At 43.8% G+C, this 21,330-nt stretch overlaps 1 protein-coding gene across 1 annotated transcript; it reads right to left on the bottom strand.

Annotated features, from left to right (window-relative positions):
* Window positions 1-1,041: 1,041 nt before the first annotated feature.
* On the bottom strand, window positions 1,042-20,946 carry LOC132234236 (L-threonine 3-dehydrogenase, mitochondrial-like). Its single transcript, XM_059695278.1, has 10 exons — window positions 20,866-20,946; window positions 18,299-18,357; window positions 10,392-10,588; window positions 8,510-8,552; window positions 7,799-7,869; window positions 5,806-5,955; window positions 5,543-5,715; window positions 4,292-4,382; window positions 2,365-2,634; window positions 1,042-1,311 (listed from the first exon to the last, which is right to left on the bottom strand). The coding sequence occupies exons 2-10, from the start codon at window positions 18,322-18,324 to the stop codon at window positions 1,172-1,174; spliced, it is 1,161 nt and encodes a 386-aa protein (XP_059551261.1). The 5' UTR covers window positions 18,325-18,357; window positions 20,866-20,946; the 3' UTR covers window positions 1,042-1,171.
* Window positions 20,947-21,330: the final 384 nt, after the last annotated feature.

Raw genomic sequence — 21,330 nt, 5'->3', positions numbered from 1 at the left:
CCCAATATATAGGGTAGGGTCCCTAGGCCTGGCCGGTGATCAGGGCCATCTGTGGGGTGATGGGGGTGGGGAGGTGCGCAGCTGGCACCCTTTTTGGCTGGCTGCCTGGCCCCGCCTGCTGGCCAGCCCCACCCCCTGATCACCGCTGCTGGTCACCTCTGGGTGGGGGCGGTGGGGGGGCACATGCTCAACACCTGCATGCATTATAGCGACCAGTTGTTCCACCATTCAGTTGATTTGCATATTAGGTTTTTATTATATAGCTTCAGAGTAGCTCTTCTGAAGCCTCGATCTAAGAGTGCATAAAACAAAGGCTGTAACAAAAAGTTCTCAGAAAATAGTGTTTGGAATTGGTATAAACTAGTGGGCCTGAGCTGCAATAGGACAACTGGAAGCACTTAGATGCCCTTCCCCATTTGAGCCAATTGAAGAGGTGAGCCCAGAAACCTGAATATTTAGATAAGCTCCTCTGGGAGATAGACATTGCCAGGTAAGGGAATTATACTCCTGCTAATTACCACTTAGCTCACTAACAGGAAGGCAATCAAAATAAGAGAGGCACTACCCTTCACTGGTTACATCGTCTTTGCTATCCTTAATTTCCTACAGATATACCTTCTTACAGAAATATATGAGAAGTGATAATTTTTGAAGAAGTGTTAAAATCTTTTGAACACTATAAACATGGGATTAATAAACATACCAAACGTTTTATATTCTGATGGAATAGTAAAGAGTACTTTTAAATATGGGGATCATCTTTGATATAGTCTTTAAAATATAATTTTTGGTCTCTAGTCAAGAGAATAGAGACTTCGAAGTGATATTTAAATTGAATTTAATTAAACACAAAGTGTCACATACTTCCCCTCCCCAGAAATAGTCATTTCATCTTATTTAAGGAAATGGAAATTATTATGACTTAAGTATTCATTCTGTGATATGAGTGTTTGGACAAGTTTAGGTCCAAAGATTTAGAAGTTCAACCACCAGAGCAATATTTTTAAAATGCTAAAGCCAACTCAATTCTCCATCCAGCAATTCAATATGAACTTAGTTTAATTAGGCCTCGACTCTGGATATACTAGGTCCTTGGTTTTATGACCTTGGGGTCATTATGGTCTTCCCTGGAAAGCTGTCCAGGATACACAAGCTCTTCCGTTCGAGTCCTTCAGTTAGCTTGGGCAACTCTACTATGGGAACCAATGAAGCTCAACATTGTCGTCACCAGCTGTGGAAGGTCAAAATCATGTTTCCATCCCCAGTCCTTACGGGCATTGCTGTCATCGAAGTTCATCGGCCAACTATCCGCTAGGAAAAGGTACAGAAGAGTAGCTTAAGTTTTTCAGGCTCTAGAATTGCAAAAAGGTCTAGAATCCTATCTAATAATAGACAAACATGGTAATTGACCATACCTTCGCTACACCTCTCATTAGCTAATCAGCATGATATGCAAATTAACCACCAACAAAGATGGCAGCTAATTTGCATACTGCAGGCAGATCCTGCTGCGCAGCCCCAGCTGATGGCCACCCCAGCGGGAGATCCTGGCCTGCCGTGTGCAGGGTCAGGCAGGCAGGGTGGGCGGCAGCGCAATCCCGAGCCACCGCCCGACTAATGCGGGATCCGGGCCTGCCATCTGCGACCGGGAGAGACGGGGCAGACACCTCGGGATTGGGCGTGCCATCTGCCACCAGGGGAGCGGACCTAAGCCAGCAGGTGGTTATCTCCTGAGGGGTCCCAGACTGTGAGAGGGCACAGGTTGGGCTGAGGGACCCACCCCCCCTTGCCATTGCATAAATTATTGTGCACCGGGCTTCTAGTACTTTATATAATGGTCTATCATACAAGATACCATAAAATAAATTGCCTCTTTGAAATTCCCCCTGTGAGCAAACCAGAGCAGCTACTATGTGCATACACAGTCGCCCTCTTAGATTAGAAGATTGTATTATACGTCTACTGTCAGGCACTGTGAATTGTCACACACTATTAAAATCTCATGCAAACTCATAAGGTAGGAATCTTACAGGCAAAGGTGCTCAGAGCTACAGAGTGGCACGGTCACAGTATTTGCTCCTTTCCTACTATGTCTGCTTGTTTTATGTTCAAACTGTAAAATGGTGAAATGCTGACAAGCTGTTTATTTGGAATGAAACTATTCCACCCACTTTAGATATCATTTCCCAAAATCGCAGCCTCTGTGGGCTATGGCTCAACAATTCCTTCTCCAGAAGGTGCCAAGACCCTCAGGAAGGCTTCAAGCTCTACTTATCCTCCACTGATTACTGGTATGTCCTCAAGGGACTCAGTGCAGAGTGAAGCATAACCTCAGTTTGACAGGGTTTGCAATGATGTACCAACCTATGGCCTGTCGAACAGAATCCACGTTGTACGTGATCTGGAATTCTGGTATGTGCTTAAGAACCTCCTGGGCCAGCTCCTCAGGACAGAAGCTCATGGCATTGATGTTGTAAGTCCGACTAGAGAGGGACTCTACCGGGGCCTCCATGAATTCCAGGGTGGCCCTGAGGCAGTCATCAATGTACATCATCGGTAGCCTCGTGCTGGGTTTCAGGTAACACTCAAATTTGCCATTCTTGATTGCATTGTGGAAAATCTGGACTGCATAGTCTGAAAGAAAATCCTGTCAGTGGGTCTTCTTAGGAAAAAATCATGAGTGAGCTTCTTGGATTAAGGCAGTGGTTCTCAAACATCTTAGTCTCTGAACCTCTCTATGCTCTCTCTTTCTTTTTTTTAAATGTATTTTTATTTATTTCAGAAAGGAAGAGAGAGGGAGAGAGGGATAGAAACATCAATGAGAGAGAATCATTGGTCAGCTGCCTCCTGCACACCCCATACCAGGGATCGAGCACACAACCCAGTGATTGGGAATTGAACTGTGACCTCCTAGTTCATAGGTTGATGTTCAGCCACTGAGCCATGCTGGCCGGGCCCATTCTATGCTCTTAAAAAACAACAACACTGAGGACCTCCAATGAGGTATTTTTCATGTGAATTATATTAATATTGACTGTATCAGGAATTAACTGAGAAAAAATGTTTAAATATTACATTTTAAAATGACCATAACAGACCATTATATATTCACATGTATGACATTTTATATGAAAAAGGACATATCTTCCAAACAAAAGAAAATTTAGTGAGAAGAATGGCATGTTTTATGCTTTGAAAAATCTCTTTACTGTCTGGTTAAGAGAAGACTACTGTCCCCTATCTGCTTCTGCATTCAGTCTGCTGTGCTAGCGCACATCACGCAGCCCCTGGAGAACTCCACAGTGCACTTGGAAAGGAGAGTGAAAAGGGCAAATAACAGCTTAGGATTGATATGAAAATAGTTTCGACCTCTTGGACCCTTTGAAAAGGTCTCAGGGATACACAGGGGTTCCCATACTTGGAGAAGCACCACACTAAGGCAAAAGTGTTTTATTTTAATTATTAATTAATTAAAATTAGTAATTATTGTTAATATTGACTTGTTCCACCTAGCTATGCATTCATTGGAATGTGCTTTGACTGGAGATTGAACCGCCAACCAACTGAGCTATCCAGCCAGGACTAGGAAAAACTTTAAAAAAAAACTTTTTAACAAAAACCAAAGCCTCTTTTTAAATCCCTCAGATTTTTCAAGTATCTTTTATAGTGTATCTCAGGACCCTTCGTATGGGAAGGATTTCTAATCTAGGAGTTAGGAAATATAATGAGTGCTTGGGTCCAAATTAATAATAATAATGATAAATGCTTATGTTCCTTTTACATATGTCTCCCTACACTGTGGGTAACAAATTTGTTCTTGACTATTAACTGTTTGATTCCAGCACTGTGCGCCCAGTGGCCCATCCTGAGCTGGATTTCCAACACGGACATAAGCTGCCCTTAGCAAGTGTGAGTCAATTGTGTTCGATGAGCTTCTCAGATGCACTTCCTGGAGAGGATGCAGAAACTCCAGTCAGCATACGTCTGACTGCAGATCCATCATCCTATTCCCTATTTTACAAACAAAAGAAATAGGAACCCTGCCTGTGTGGCTCAGTTGGATGAGTATCATCGCATGCACCAAACGGTCTCTGATTCCCCATCAGGGCACATGCCTGGGTTGCAGGCTCAATCTTCAGTAGTGGGCATGCAGGAGGCAGCCGATCTATGTTTCTCTTCTCACATTGATGTTCCTCTCTCACTCTTTCCCTTACTCTCTCTTTCTAAAAATCAATACACACGCCTTTTTTTTTTTTTTCTTAAAAAGAAAGAAATAGGAAGCAACACTTACCAGTTGTTCCTCCTCCAGGTTCGGAGTCAGCCGAAATGATGCCAGGATATCTCAGGCATCGGAAATCTAACCCATACCGATAATAATAATACTACAAAAGAAAGGAAACTTAGTTTAAAAAGAATCTTTTAAATCAGATAGAGCAATACAAAGAAATAACAGCCTTTTTCTGAAATATCATCCTAATCAGTAATATTAAAATTCTCCTGAAGGAAAGGAAGCCTCTAGAATTTCTAACAGACTCATTTTTCTTTAATAAATAACTTCAACTTGTATCTTCAAAGAATCATCATCCTGGGGTTAAATCAACATAGTAAATAATAACTCAGCCCCCAGTAGGGATTTCCACCCTTTCTTTGGGAAGGAGTCCCTGCTCATTGTCCTGCACAGCAGCACTGGGAAGAGTACAGGGGAGGACAGTGGGTGACTGGAGAGCAACGACTGTGACATCAGCTGAAGGATCAGACACCAACTAAAATTTGCTATATGGTACAAAAAAGACACAGAGTATAAAAGAATAAAACCAGCCCTGGCAGTTTGCTCAGTTGATTGGAGCATCATTCCATATAGCAAAAGATTGTGGGTTTGATTGCTGATTAGGGCACATACCTAGATTGTGGTTTCCATCCCCAGTTGGGCCCAGCCAGCATGGCTCAGTGGCTGAGCATCAACCTATGAACCAGGTCACGATTTGATTCCTAGCCAGGGCACATGCCCAGGTTGCAGGCTCGATCACTGAGGGTTGTGCATGAGGCAGCCAATCAATGATTCTCTCTCATCATTGATGTTTCTCTCTTTCTCTCTTTCTCCCTTCCTCTCTGAAATCAATAATATAATATTTTTTTAAAAAAAAATCCCCAGTTGGGCCCCTGTAGGAGGCAAGAATCATTGTTTCTCTCTCCCTCTCTCTAAAAATGAATAAAGAAATAAAATAAAAAAAACATATCCTCAGGTGAGGATTAAAAAAGTTATTTAAAGTTACCAACAATAACTACCAATAATGGGAGAACAGACAAAAGGGCAGCAAATGCCATTTGAGGGCCTTTAGGAAGTGTAAGTGGTACCATATGGCTGAGGGCTGAGTTCTTCCGGAGCTATCTGAACATGCTGTTTTGCAATCATAATCAGTTCATGAGCATTTCTGGGGGATGGGATGGGGGAAGGGGAAGCCCCCCAAGGATAAACCAGCAGGCGTCTGAGGCAAAAGAACAAAAAAGAAAACACTGAGTCATCTTGCCAAACGATACGTACTTCTCCCATGAGCTCGGCGTGGACCTTGGACACCCCGTAGATCGTCCTGGGTCTCTGAATGCAGAGATCAGGGGTTGGGTCCCGGGGAGAAGTAGGTCCGAAAGCTCCGATCGTGCTGGGCACAAACAAGCGCAAATTGTGTTCCAAGGCAACATCCAGAACATTATGCAATCCTGAAACCAACAGACAGTATCACAACTGAACAACCCCTTGCTGAAGAACGGGAAACGTCGACAAATACTGGGCAAGGTCCAGAGACTTACCTGTGATATTTACCGCTTTTGCCAAGCGTACGTTTGCTTCTCCGACCGCGCTGAGCACAGCGCTATAGTGGATCAGCCAGGTGATGCGGTGATTTACCACGATCTCTCGAAGATGCTTGTAATCCAGAACGTCGGAATGAATAAATGGGCCTACCGGGAACATGGTGAAACCACAAAAGTGAGAAGTTGGGGGTTTGAAAAGCCAAATGGTCCTCCCCACCCCTTGAGCTGTGACTTCCATTAATACCAACTTGGTAACTGAACCACTTCCACACTATTGGGCATTTTACTATGGAAGAATCATCAGCTACAACCACCTCACAGTTGACAACAGCTAATGCTTATAAGGACTTAGACTTGCAGGCACTGCTCTAAGGGCTTTCTGTATATGTAGCTCTCACACGGCCTCTGAGGTAGATACATTTTACTGATGAGGAAACTGAGGCACAGAGAGGTTAAGAACTTGCCAGAATCAGAGTAAGTGGGAGAAATATGGTCACAACCAGGCAATTGGATCCAGTCAGCATTGTTAACACCAACCCTACATTCAGAGTGATTACACTCTGCTTAAAAGTTAGGTATTTTTAAAGGAAGAAAGAAATGGGTTTAAAAACCAAAACAAAATGCCATGGTACAGAACAGTGGTTTTCAACCGATATGCCACAAGAAATTTTAAAACATGCAATACCTGACTATTTAGTCTGGGGCAGTGATCTCTTTTCCCTTAGACTGTCAAATAAAAAAAAAAATTGCCCTATTCAGTTTGGCTCAATGGATAGAGTATCAGCCTGCAGACTGAAGGGTCCTGGGTTTGATTCCAATCAAGGGCACATGCCAGAGTTATTTGGGGGCATGCAAGAGGCAGCCAATCAGTGATTCTCTCTCATCATTGATGTTTCTATCTCTCTCTCTCCCCTCTCTCTTCCTCTCTCTGGAATCAATAAAAATATATTTTTAAAATATGGCAACAGCCAACACAATAGCCATCTGGTGTGAATGAATGAAAACTATACCTATTCTTTTTGTCATATAGGCAAAAATATATATTTTGGAGTGTCACAGAATTTTAGTAATTAGTTTATATGTACAATGAGATGTAAAAGGTTGAAAATCACTGGTATAGAAGAACAAGAAATCATGAATTTATAATACCCGGTTGATTTGGAGGTAAAGCTGATTTTATTCAATGCCAATTTTCCTATTATAGCAAATTACCATTCTTCCCCTCCATAAACAGCAAAAGGATGGTATTGAAACAGAAAGGACTAGAAGACATTATAAAAACATTTCTGATTTAGTGGAGTTAGATGAGTTTGAGATGTGTGTGTGTGTGTGTGTGTGTGTGTGTGTGTGTGTAGTAGTAGTAGTAGTTTAAGAGCAAGTCTATGTTGAAATATGAGGATTAATTTCTCCAAATTTTTAAAGTTCCTCATTATAGGATTTTAGTTTTGTTTGCTAGCTCTCTGAGCCAATAAGTTTACTAAAAACTCAAAAAGACAGGAATTGCCCAGCCGGTGTGACTCAGTGGTTGAGTGTAGATCTATGAACCAGAAGGTTGCAGTTAGATTCCCAGTTAGGGCACACGCCCATGTTGTGCGCTCGATCCCCAAAAGGGGGCCTGCAGGAGGCAGCTGATCAATGATTCTCATCATTGATGTTTCTCTCTCTCTCTTCCTCTCTAAAATCAATAAAATATATATATTAAAAAGACAGTAATCAATGCTTTTATTCCAAAGATACTATGCCACATGTTAGCCAAAGATGTTATTCCAAAACTTTACATTCAGAACTCTCCTATTCTTGTCACACTTGAATGAGCAGCAGCATAACTATAGACATTTTACAGAACTACCAAGGACACATCTGTGCCTCAATACTTCTCCTTCTTTAATGCACACGCCTGGTTAAGAGCTGTGTCACACAGATTTCATGAGCTGCTTCTCTAACTGCACTTTGAAAAGTAAAGATAAAAACAAAAGCAATGATCTCTCACCACTATGGAACACCTGGTCGGAGGGTTTTCTTATGTCAGACAAAATCACATTGTCCTTCCCAAATTGTTTCCTGAAGGGAAAATCAATACACACGAGTTGGCACAGCGAGGGTATAATTGGCTCAATGAAAACAGTCTTTCAAATAAGAACTGTAACTTGTGGTCAGCCTCTGAATCCCCTTTTTGTTCATGCCTACACACACACACCCTCAGTTCTGACCACACTCAGGCCTCTCTCTCCCTTTTCACACCCCCATCTTCTGTTCCTACTTTCACCTCTTATCATCCCTATGTTTGCCATCAATTTCTTCCCTGTACCCATAAGTTTTTACCTCTCCCTCTCCATTCTTCTTTCCTTGCTCTTATTTTTTCATCCCACTCCCTCTAAATCCCACACTGTTCCTTGTCAGTTTCTACACGTACTTCCCTCTGCCCCCAAACATCTAAAAATCAAGTGATTCATTTGGAGTTAGGTGTCTTACTCTGTCTAAGTGAGAAAAGAGGGGGCGCAAAGGACCAGTGTGGGAGATGTTGAGCCAAATGTCTATGATATTAAGAGGCCAAATGAAATGTATTCTAAACAGCCACTTTAGATATGATATCTTCAAAACAGGAAGGGGAGGGAAAGGATTAAATAGTTAAATGGTACCAAAGACCAACGTCCTATACTGAAGAACTCAGATTTCAAATTTCAGCTTTTAAGGCTCTTACCTTAACAAGGTAGCAAGCCCCACTCCAAGCTGGCCAAGACCCCCTAGATAAAGGGGAGAAAAAGTAAAACTTTAATCCAAATCTAACCAAAGCAATTATTCCCAGAATGGAATAATGGAATAGGCTATAGTTACAATCTTATCTAATTAGATAAAGTCCCAGGTTGGCCTGATAGAATTGAATTACCTCCTCCAAGTGAATATAGAAATCGATACAGCTAAGATTAGTTTCAGAGACAACCCTCTCTCCAGCACAAAGTCCCTAAAGGGAAGAAAGGGTGTAGGAAGAGAAAAGTCACAAGGAAGCCGACAACCTCCCAGCTCCTCGGGCCAGGAATTTGTTCCCAGCTTTGCCTTTGTTTTTCAATGGCTCTGAAGCTTGTCCACTACAAGTGTTAAAATACGCAAATATACAGTTTGTCTTGGCCTCTGGTGGGATTTCCCAGGACCCCATCCTCCATCAAAACTGGAGTGGGATGTGAAAGGAGAAAGAGGGGGGACAAACCAAGAAGGTATCTGAAAAAAGGGGCAGATAATTGAATCAACAAAAAGGCATTAAAATCAATAAAATGGCATTAAAATGTCACTGATAGAAATGGGAGAGCTGGGCGGGGGGGGGGGGGGGGGCGGTGCTGGGAGCACATTTGAAGGAACATACCATAAATTTCATTTGGGAGAAATGAATGAGGCAGGAAGATACAGGTTAACATGGGACTGAAACCAGGCCCACTGATGCTCACATGGGCCCTGGAAGATGCTTCGTTAGTGAAAGTAGGAGGGAGTAAAAAAGCAGACAACAAGCTGAGCAAATCAGAGAGGAAAGTGCAGAGGGGAACCTACAACACTTGAAACCTATTCACAGCAGAAGAAGAGAAAGAAGCAGTAAAAGAAACACACACACACACACACACACACACACACACACACACACACACACACTGTGAGGAATGTAAGCCAAGGGAAGAAAACCTGGCAAGAAGGAAATAAAACATGTCAATTAAATCAGATGGGCTTGGATTGGCTGGAAGTATGTGGGAGTGAAGTTTGCAGTGAGGCAGGTACAAAATCAGGCATTGGGTGTACAGGGATAAGGAGGATCAGGGAGCAAGTCTGGTGACAATGAGATGGATGGTAACATGAGATGATGGGGTGAGCTCCTCCAGGCAGGCCCTAACTTATCTTCTCTGTCTCCAACACACAAACATGTAGTAACTGCTTGGGATGAATGACACTGAGTTTAGGTTGAGAAATTTCAACAAGAAAAGATGCTCCTGGTTTCAGAATCCATGCTCTCATCCTACACCTTTGCTCCCAAGACGATCCTAATAAGGCAGTGGAACTGAGATCCACAACAGCTTTTGGACCCCCAGCTAAATAGTTCCTCCCTCAGATAATTAAAAATTATAGCAGGGAGCCCTGGCCAGTGAACTCAATGGTTAGAGTGTCAGCCCATGCAACGAAGGGTTTGATTCCAGGTCAAGGGCACATACCTGGGTTGCAGGCTCAATCCCTGGCCCCACTCAGGGCATGTGCAAGAGGCAACCAATTGATGTGCCTCTCTCACATTGATGTTTCTCTCTCTCTCTCCCTCTCTCTCTTCTCCCCTATCCCTTCCTCCCTTACACTCTCTTTGAAAATCAATGGGCAAAAACATCCTTGGGTGAGGATTAACAACAACAACAATTATGACAGGGAAAACAAGAGCTGCCGACAGTGATGAAATAAAGATTAGAGATCTGCAATATTCGGGAGGAAGTCAAAAGCGGAAAAGGTAGTCTGTGATTAATAAATGTTAGCTGATAGCATGTCAAACATTCCAAAAACAAATACACAATCACACAGAAGCTGCACAGAAGATAAAATAATCAAGCCACAAACTCAACCTGTAATTAAGACCCGTGGCCGGTCTGTTTCAGATAGAGAAGCAGAGTGGCAGTTGGCATTTGCTGGGATTTGCCAAGGGGAGGTGCCCAGGATGCGGCCGGGCAGGGCAGCTGCCCTACAGCCACAGGTGGGGCTCTGCAGCATCTGGCCCACAACTCGCTGCAGCATCCTAAGGACCGGCATTTTCTCAAATAGCCTGTAAGAAAAAAGGAGCAGAGTTCATCATGGAACCTATATGTCCCAAACCCTCATCACACAAACTCCTTAACCAGAATTAACATTAAGATCGTCAGCTCACCCTGACCGGTTTGGCTCAGTGGATAGAGCGTTGGCCTGCGGACTAAAGGGTCCCGGGTTCGAGTCTGGTCAAGGGCATGTACCTTGGCTGTGGGCACATCCCCAGTGGGGGGTGTGCAGGAGGCAGCTGATCGATGCTTCTCTCTCATTGATGTTTCTAACTCTCTATCCCTCTCCCTGCCTCTCTATAAAAAAATCAATAATATATATATATACATACATATATATATATAAAAGATTGTCAGCTCACTAGGGAGCGGATGGGGACAGGTCAATGGGGGGAAAAGGAGACATGTGTAACACTTTCAAAAATAAAGAATTTTATAGCAGGATACAAAATTAACCCCAAGAAATCTGAGGCATTTCTATACACCAATAGTGAACTTTCAGAAAGAGAGATTATAAAAACAACCCCGTTTACCATCGCACCAAAAAAATTAAGCTACCTAGGAATAAACTTAACTAACGAGGTAAAAGACCTCTACTCAGAAAACTACAGGACGTTGAAAAAAGAGATAGAGGAAGACATAAACAGATGGAAGAACATACCGTGTTCATGGATTGGTAGAATCGACATCATTAAAATGTCCATACTACCCAAAGCAATCTATAAATTCAATGCACTTCCCATTAAAATACCAACGGCATACTTCACAGATCTAGAACGAACTCTCCAAAAATTCACCTGGAATTAAAAAAAAGACCCCAAATAGCTGCAGCAATCCTGAGAAAGAACAAAGTAGGTGGGATCTCAATACCAGATATCAAGCTGTATTACAAAGCCACTGTTCTCAAAACTGCCTGGTACTAGCACAAGAACAGACATATAGATCAATAGAATAGAATAGAGAGCCCAGAAATCGGCCCGAACCAATATGCTCAATTAATATTTGACAAAGGAGGCAAGAACATACAATGGAGCCAAGATAGTCTCTTCAATAAATGGCGTTGGGAAAATTGGACAGATATATGCAAGAAAATGAAACTAGGCCACCAACTTACACCATACACAAGAATAAACTCAAAATGGATAAAGGACTTAAATGTACGTCGGGAAACCATAAAAATTCTAGAAGAATCCAAAGGCAACAAAATCTCAGACATATGCCGAAGCAATTTCTTCACTGATACAGCTCCTAGGGCACTTGAAACTAAAGAGAAAATGAACAAATGGGACTACATCAAAATAAAAAAGCTTCTGCACAGCAAAAGAAACCACCAACAAAACAACAAGAAAACCCACTGCGTGGGAAAACATATTTGCCAATGTCATATCTGATAAGGGCCTAATCTCCAAAATTTATAGGGAACTCATACAACTTAACAAAAGGAAGATAAACAATCCAATCAAAAAATGGGCAAAGGACCTAAATAGACACCTTTCAAAAGAGGACATTCAGAAAGCCAAGAGACATATGAAAACATGTTCAAAGTCACTAATCATCCGCGAGATGCAAATCAAAACAACAATGAGGTACCATCTCACACCTGTCAGACTGGCTATCATCAACAAATCAACAAACGACAAGTGCTGGAGAGGATGTGGAGAAAAAGGAACACTTGTGCACTGCTGGTGGGAATGCAGACTGGTGCAGCCACTATGGAAGACAGTATGGAATTTCCTCAAAAAACTGAAAATGGAACTCCCATTTGACCCCGTGATCCCACTTCTAGGAATATATCCCAAGAAACCAGAAACACCAATCAGAAAGGATATATGCACCCCTATGTTCATAGCAGCACAATTCACCATAGCTAAGATCTGGAAACAGCCTAAGTGCCCATCAGTAGATGAATGGATTAGAAAACTGTGGTACATCTACATGATGGAATACTATGCTGCTGTAAAAAAGAAGGAACTCTTACCATTTGCAACGGCATGGATGGAACTGGAGAGCATTATGCTAAGTGAAATAAGCCAGTCAATGAAGGGAAAATACCACATGATCTCACTCATTCATGGATAATAGAGACCATTATAAACTTTTGAACAATAATAGATACAGAGGCAGAGCTGCCTCAAACAGATTGTCAAACTGCAGCGGGAAGGCCGGGGAGGGTTGGAGGGCAGGAGGGAAGTGGGTAAGAGATCAACCGAAGGACTTGTATGCATGCATATAAGCATAACCAATGGACATAAGACACTGGGGGGGTAGGGGAGGCCAGGGGATTGTCAAGGGCGGGAAGGAAAAAAAGGACACATATGTAATACCCTTTGTAATACTTGAAGCAAAAAAAAATAATAATAATTAATAAATAAATAAAATAAAATAAAGAATTTTAAAAAAAAGATTGTCAGTTCACGAGCAAAGCCATGTTTTGGATTCATGAATTGAACTAATGAGACTGCTGAGTGTGCCAGTCAAGAAGCCCATTGGGAGCAGAGCCCTGTGAAAAGGGGATAAAACACTCCTCATGCAAAGTGCAGGCAAACAAAGGCTGGATGGAGATTTAGAATTGGAAGTGCACAATGCTGACATTAACTAGGCTCTCCTGTCACCGCGGACCTTACTACATAGAGTCACACACACCAGAAACACTAAGTCAGCGGATCCTAGAGAAGGCTTTAACACTGACAACTGTTATCAACCTGTCTGTGCACCATCACAGAGCACAAATAGGTCCCAGGTTAAATAACACAGTGCCACCTGGCCAGCACGGCTCAGTGGTGGAGCATCGACCTATGAACCAGGAGGTCACAGTCCAATTCCCGGTCAGAGCACATGTCTGGGTTTGTGGGCTCAAACCCCAGTAGAGAGCATGTAGGAAGGAGGGGGTCAATGATTCTCTCTCATCATGGATGTTTCTATCTCTCTCCCTCTCCCTTCCTCTCTAAAATCAATAAAAAATATATATTTTTTTAAAAAGGTGGTCCAATCACACATGGATTGAGACTGGACAATGCCCAAAGGGCTTCCATTTTCCCCATTCCATCCCCAGCAACCAGGTAAGTGTGTCACAAGAGTAAATCAGAGCCCCACAACTTGCAAACTTCCCACTCTCTAGTATCAGGCCTATTGCACTTTGCACACAACCCCATGGCCTCCACCACCCTCTGTTGTAAGACTTCCAGCAGCACTGGCAGATGAACCTTCAGAGCTGACTCTGGTGCCCTACCCCTCAAAAGAGATAACCCAGATCTCAACCATTGTATATTGTACACCATGAAAGGAGAAAAGGTAACCAGAGTTGAAGACATTTCCAGTTTAGGATCTGAATTTAGCCTACTACCACATTCAACTCAGTGTCTTGAGTAGATAACAGTAATTCTAAATTAAAATGCCAGGGGTAGCAGCTTTCTTGTAATCCTTAAAGTCCAAATTATAGGGGGGGGGGACACACCAATCTTCTGAAAACATATGCTTTAACACCCTTTTATGAGCCATAAAAGGTTTAGTTCTTTAGGACAAAGAAATAAGGTGGGTGGAAGTGTGGGGACTTCTGTCAGATCAGTGGTTTGATTCGACAGTTCCCCAGTATCAGACGGAGTCCTACATACAAAGCCCAGAGGCCCTTCGTCCCAGCTAACTTTCCCAAACAAGCAGGAAAGAACCCTCACTGACACATCTCTGGCTCCATGCTCAGGCATCCAGGGTGTGCCATGTTACGAAAAGGCCCGAGCTGCCTTCAAGCATCCCTTAGGAGACCTTTGGGAGACCATTTTGCAGCCAATCTTGACACCTGAGACCAGGTAAGAACTTTGATTCTCCAAGTCACCTATTTCAGCAAGTTCAAGGGAATCATGAGGAAGCCAAGAAATTAGATCTACCGGAACAGTTGAAACTCAAAGAGAGTTCTCAATTCCAAAAGCAAAATAATAAATGGCCACAATTTAAAAGGGTTTGTTTTTTGTCTGTTTTTTAAGGTTCAAGAGACTACAGTCAGGGAAAGGCAAACTGAAGATATGAAATAGGTACAATTCTATTCATTTCTTCTTTCCCTTCTTTAAGGAGTTGAAGGCATGAAGGAGGTACAAATTTCTAATTGAATATAAAGCTTTTTAGTTTAATAATCTGGACAATTCATAATTGAGTTAATTCATCCTATTCCACTACTATTAATAGCTAACATTTGATGCTCACAAGTGTGGAGAGCTTTACTGAACTATCGAATTTACCCAAGGCAGCCACCCCCCCTTCAGGACCCAATTATTAACCACCAAGCGGCACTACTGTCCCTATTATGGGATTGCTTTAACAATGCATGGACTTTAAAAACAGAAGCAAAACAAAACACTTCTAACCACCTACAGCATATAGCTTTTCTAAGTCAAGATTATATTGCTCCTGCCAAGTTCAAGTTAATATGCATAAGGCAGCAATTCTCAAGTTTCCTGGTCTTAGGACTCCTTTATACTCTTAAAAATTTAGGGCTATAAAGAGCTTTTGTTTATGTGGCTTATATCTAAGAATATTTTGCTGTATTAGAAAGCAAAACTGAGAAATGTGTGTTTTTTAATATAGTTTTATTGATTTCAGAGAGGAAAGGAGAGGGAATGATAGAAACATCAATGATGAGAGAGAATCATCGATTGGTTGCCTCCTGCACACCCCACACTGGGGATCGAGCCTGCAACTTGAGCATGTGCCCTGACCAGGAATCAAACCGTGACCTCCTGGTTCATAGGTCAACGCTCAACCACTGAGCCACTCCAGCTGGATGAGAAATGTTTAACATCTTAATTCATTTAAAGCCAAATAACATGTTAACATCTGCTTTTGGACTTGATCTGTTTGTTGTTTTGATTGAAGTATATGAAGAAAATACAAACTCACACAGCAAAATAGTGGGAAAAGGGTTTGGTATTTTAAAAGCCTTTTCACCCCAGTTTGGCTCCATGGATAGAGTGTCGGCCTGCAAATTGAAAGGTCCCAGGTTCGATTCCGGTCAAGGGCACATGCCTGGGTGTGGGCTCGATCCCCAGTAGGGGACTTGCAGGGGGCAACCAATCCATGATTCTTTCTCATCGTGGATGTTTCTATCTCTCTCTCCCTCATCCTTCCTCTCTGAAATCAATAAAAATATATATTAAAAAAAAAAGCCTTTTCTGATTATTCCAGATACTAGTTTTTAATGTCAGAACTCAACACATGCTAGTTTCTTTAAGGTTAGTTCCCATGCAGAACTGAAGCCATATCGATGGCTTTCAGACCCCGTTACATTAAAACCCACTTGTCTATCTAATGCTTTGAATTGATTTTTTACCCCTGCATGATTTGTAATTTCCTGCATTGATCTTTTGGGAAATATTGGTCCAGGGATTTATGCCAAGCTTCCCAATGTTAACATACTTCACTATACAGTATCAAAGTCCTACTGGCTATTCCTAAGTACTGAGAAGGTATCAGGCTCATGGTGGTGGATACAAGTTATTTGGCAACAAATACCATTAGTTTTTTCCTTGAAGTCACAGACTCACTTGTTGTTGTTTTAGAAAATGTATTCTAATTCTCCAGATATGAATAACCATAGTGTGTCTGTCATTCTGTGAAGCAAAAATGGTTCTCTATTGGAGAAAAAAAGTAGTGTCCAGCCTTGGCCAAGTAGCTCAGTTGGTTAGAGCATCATCCCAATAGATAAGGTTGCGGGTTCAGTCCCAGTCAGGGCACATACAAGAATCAACCAATGGGTGCATAAATAAGTGAGCAACAAATCGGCATTTCTCTTCTCTCTCTCTCTCTCTCTCTCTCTCTCTCTCTCTCTCTCTCTCTCCCCCCCCCTTTCTCTCTCTCCAATAAATAACATTTTAAAAAATATTCTTTATTATTAATTTTTCAATTAATAACGGGAGTTTTCCCGTTCATCCCCACACCCCAGCTTGAGATAAATAGAAACACTGGAGTCTTCTGGTTTCAGCCACAGTCCCAAGGCGCTATGACAGATAGATCTGTTGGAGGTCGCTGCTGCTGGGTTAGAACAAGAATAAGAATGCTGCACGTACAGCTCTGGGTGTGGTTAAAACGTGAATCCTTATGCCTCCTGGCCTGCAGGCTTTGTTCTTTTCTTTCTTTCTGCCGGGGTTCTCTTATGCACGTCAATAAAAATATATCTTCTATTCAGAATCACACTGGAAAGCAGGTGGTTTGAGTGAGCAGTCCTGTTACATAATAAGTTACTGAGTCTACAATGGAGAAACCTGAAGTCTGGGGCTACAACTCAAGTATTATTTCAGGGTAAATAAACAAATTACTTGGCTGGCTATGAAATGCTTAATTCTTTTAAACATTATAATTACAACCTGGAATTTTTTTAAAACTACTTACTTTTTTTCCAAATATTATTTCAAATATGTATTTTACAGACAAGTGTCAATATGGGCCATAAACATTCTATAGAAGAACACATTTTTATAGACATTGGAAATAATTTTAATAAGAGAAAACACTCATATTTATCTAGATGTAGCTATGTTACACAGGAAGATTTCAGCATCCAAAGTGCAAAGACAAAATGTGGCTTTTCTTGCCACACAAAATATTGATAATCTCCCCTGTGGCCTAGTCTTAATTGTTAGTGGGATGCCAAATAGACAGCATACTGACCTCTATGGCTCCAAAGGACAGGCAGGGCTCAAGCATCAGAATGAACTCAACTTATAAACAAACCGGCCTTGACCCCCACCAAAGCCCAGCCAGAGGCCCATTAGAGATAAATACAAAAAGTGTCACTTTTACAAGGTTGTGCCACTTAACACTATTAAACCTAATCAATCCAACTTAAAGCTAAGTATACACCCATCACCAGTTCTGTCCTCACCCTATCCCATTGTTATGAAGGCTGAATGTTATAGCTCCAGTTCATCATAGAGACAGAGGAGCGTCCAAGTTCTCAGGAGCCATCCTAAATCCTCTGTCCAAACCCGTTTCTAACCTGGCCGTCCACCTCCCACTCTGAGACAAGTCAGTTTTACTAGTGGTAGGGCTTCTGTCATCGCCTCGTGGAAATAAGTTCTCAATCACACCAGAGAAAGGTCATTCCATGGGCAGCATTTAGCTTTCAGCCAAAGGGACGGGGCCCTCCTCACCACAGCCCCTCCCAATCACAATGAATTTCATACTGCCCTCTACCCCTATAAAGAGCTCCCATCTAAAAGCTCCCAACGAAGCACCAGGTGTTGATGTTACATTACTTGAAGAGAAAGAGAGGAAGATAGATATATATAGATAGATAGATGATATAGATATAGATAGATAGATATTTTTTTAATAAAACGCCCCATGCACAATTAAACTTGATTAAAAGCCTGGAGGATGCTAAAAGTAGTAACAAGTACAGGAGGCTGCAGAGCAGAGAGTTCAGGTGCGCCCTTCCTTTGCGCTCAGTAAATGCTGGAAGTAACAGATGTGACTCCACTTGAGCACTGATACAACATGGATTTTGCTTTACGCTGTATTCCAAGACAATAACGCTGCTGCTGGTGAAGTAGAACACCACGATCTCAGCAGCGGGCAGTGATTCCGTGTGGAGAAGCAGCAGCACCCAATTCTCCAAGCCCAGGATACCAGATGCCAAGGCCGGTTCCCTGGAGCTCCTCTGATGTTGGGTGGTGTCATCTGAAAATTGTTTTGAAGTGGCCAGTTCAGTTCATGACCCAATCAAAATGCTTTACCTCAAGACAGCCGTTGTACTCCACATAGAACAAGTGCATCCATTTCACCACTTGGCATACTAAAAAGATATGTCAAGGGTCAGGATTTAATATAATTCATCATTTTTACTGTTTCACAAAGGGCATTCTTAAGGGAAGCGGGCAATTCTTTTACTTATTTATTGAAAGCACATGAAGAATGCCATGTTGGCCGAAACCGGTTTGGCTCAGTGGATAGAGCGTCGGCCTGCGGACTGAAAGGTCCCAGGTTCAATTCCGGTCAAGGGCATGTACCTTGGTTGCGGGCACATCCCCAGTAGGAGATGTGCAGGAGGCAGCTGATCGATGTTTCTCTCTCATCAATGTTTCTAACTCTCTATCTCTCTCCCTTCCTCTCTGTAAAAAATCAATAAAATATATTTTAAAAAAAAAAAGAATGCCATGTCTACTGGTACAGTTGGATGCCACAGCCTTGATTTGTGCTAAGGCACCAGTAGTTTTAACCAGCACTGCTTTTGCACCAGAAGTGCCAACTCAACTCAGTTTATTCTAGAATAAACCATGAAACTAAAAAGTTATTCTACACTGATTACTTTGGCCTTTACTTGTGTTTGCTGCCAAGCATGCACTAAAAAGCTACTCTTTGATGAATGGTTTGGCACCGATACAAAATGGCCAACCCAGCCATAACTACAAATTCTTCCATTGTAAGGCAAAAATACTCTTCTGCTGTTAAAATACTAACTTGATCTTTAGGCTTACGACTAGCATTTTTTTAACCTCACCTGAGGATATGTGAATTGATTAATTTAAAGAGAGAAAGAGAAACATCAACAGGAAAGAGAAACTTCAATCGGTTGCCTCCTGTACAGGTCCCGACCAGGGATCGAACCCACAACCTAGGTAAATGCCCTGACCAGGAATCAAACCTGCAACCTGAGTCACACTGACCACAGCTGCCTTTATCTTTTCTCCCAGTCTCAGGGGTCTCCAGGAATGGTCAGCCGCTCCAAACTGCATTCCTTGCCCCCAAAAGTGAAGTTCCTGCTCTGCACTCAATAAAACAGATTTCACAAAAGGACAGCCATTGGATGATGACAACTTCCCGGCCCCAGCGCCCTCTCCCACTTCTAAAGGACACTGCTGCCCGCTGGCGTGGCTCAGTGGTTGAGCGAGGACCTATGAACCAGGAGGTCAGGGTTCATTCCTGGTCAGGGCACATGCCCAGGTTGCCGGCTCGATCCCCAGTAGGGGGACTGCAGGAGGCACCGATGGATGATTCTCTCTCATTATTGAGATTTCTATCTCTCTCTCCCTTCCTCTCCTTCTCCTTTCCTGTCTGAAATCAATAAAAAATAACGGACACTGCTGACCAGGCTCACCTTCATTTCCCCTGGGTTCTCCCACATCTTATTCTGTTTTAAGGACCAATCATGCTTATAAAACACGTCTGCAAGGCGGTCTCAGCTTTCAATCTTCTGGTTCATTAAATAACACGTGTTTTCTTAATAGTAAAAACCCAAGGCAAAATCAGGCACCTCATAACTACTGAGACTTGAAAAGCACCTGCCTTCCTGAACTCTTCCCTAACTTTCACAGTAACCCAGAAGCTGGGATCTTTACTCCATTTCACAGGAGGAAGTGGCCGCCCTAAATCAGAAAGACACTAATTACCAAGAGAGGAGGGGAGGAAACCAGTTCCATAGAGTTTCAAACCCTCCTTCCACCCCCACCCACCTCCCTTCTCCTCCAGAGAAGAGATGTGGTTATAACTTAAGAGGACAAAGAGGAAGCACTCTGTAGGTTGGCAGGGGGCATCTTCCTCCGGGCTTCCCAGGAGGGGATCACCAGACCGGCGGGGCCTGGGGGGGGGGGGGGGGGCGGGGAGGCGGGGCTCAAGGCCAGGCACCACACTCCCTTGCTTATGGGAACCTGTGTACACTACCATCCAAACCTCAAGTTTCTCCATCCTTGGAAAAGGGGCAATGATAGGACCACCCAATTAGATGGTTGAAAGAATGTAAGAGTTCTTCTCAGCCATTATAAAGATTCCATTACGAGCTGGTGAAGGATGGTCCGAAAGAATCCCGAGCGCTAAGAGTGAGCCAATAGTCTCAGAGGGAGGTCTGGCACACCTGCCCGGGAGAGGGACCCGAGAAGACTCGGAGACTAGAGCCGCACGCCCGTCTCCAGCCGGTTTCAGCCAGGTTCCCGGTGGAAAGATGGGACCCCACCCTGCGGGGAGATGACCGATAAGCCGATTTTATGAGAACAGCCGCGCCCGCCCCTATTACCTGGAGGGGATCGGCGGGACGGGGAGATGGGGCGCCCTTCCCCAAAGTGGAAGGGGCAGGGTGTCGCGCCCTTCGGACCCCTGCAGAGCCCGGGCATTCCCCCCAAACCCAGCGCTGACCTCCCTCCCAGCTCCACGGCGACGACTGGGGACCCCGCTCACCCCCGGGAGCGCATAGTCTGCTGCGCGGCGCCCGGGTCACGCCATGCGGAGAGCCTACCTAGGGGACCCCGCGACGTCGGCCTTCGCTCCCCAGGATCGCCACAGGGGAACCTCGGGCCGTCTCCGCACTGACCTTCGGACCAAGTAGCCCAGACTTGCGGCGCTGCGGAGCCAGCACGTGGCCAGGAGCCGAAGCGCAGGGAGCAGAAACCCTAGCGGGAGCCGGGCGCCCAGCACCTTTATCCTCTCGGCGCCCAAACCCGGCCCCCCTCCTCCCCGAACCCGCGGATTGGTGTCACCCTTTGTCGGCGCCAGGTCACCTGTGGGTGGGGCTTGGGGTAGGGGGAGCGCGCGGCTGGAGACCGCAGCCCTCTCCCCGCGGGTCCCCCACGGACTCCTGGCCGCGCGCACCACTCACGCCGACTTCTGTCTGGGACCCACCTGGTGGAGGGAGAATTCGGGGACCGCGACGGGTGCGGCCGAGTCCCGCGCGCAGCGACTCCCGCAGCGGCGCTGCCAGCCTGCCCATCTCCGTGTGGGCACCGTCAGGGCGGGGCATCTTCCAAAGGGCCTTTCCCCTCTGCAGCCCCGGAGAACC

This window comes from Myotis daubentonii, chromosome 5 (assembly GCF_963259705.1).
Source record: "Myotis daubentonii chromosome 5, mMyoDau2.1, whole genome shotgun sequence".
NCBI classification, from domain to species: domain Eukaryota; kingdom Metazoa; phylum Chordata; class Mammalia; order Chiroptera; family Vespertilionidae; genus Myotis; species Myotis daubentonii.
This window is presented reverse-complemented; position numbering and strand designations above follow the sequence as displayed.

Coding starts and splice junctions, on each gene's coding strand:
- LOC132234236 (XM_059695278.1), bottom strand. CDS start 18,324: ATGTGGAGTACAACGGCTGTCTTGAG. Junction 10,589..18,298: donor AGTACAACGGCTGTCTTGAG/GTAAAGCATTTT, acceptor TTTTTCTTACAG/GCTATTTGAGAAAATGCCGG. Junction 8,553..10,391: donor GCCACGGGTCTTAATTACAG/GTTGAGTTTGTG, acceptor CCCTTTATCTAG/GGGGTCTTGGCCAGCTTGGA.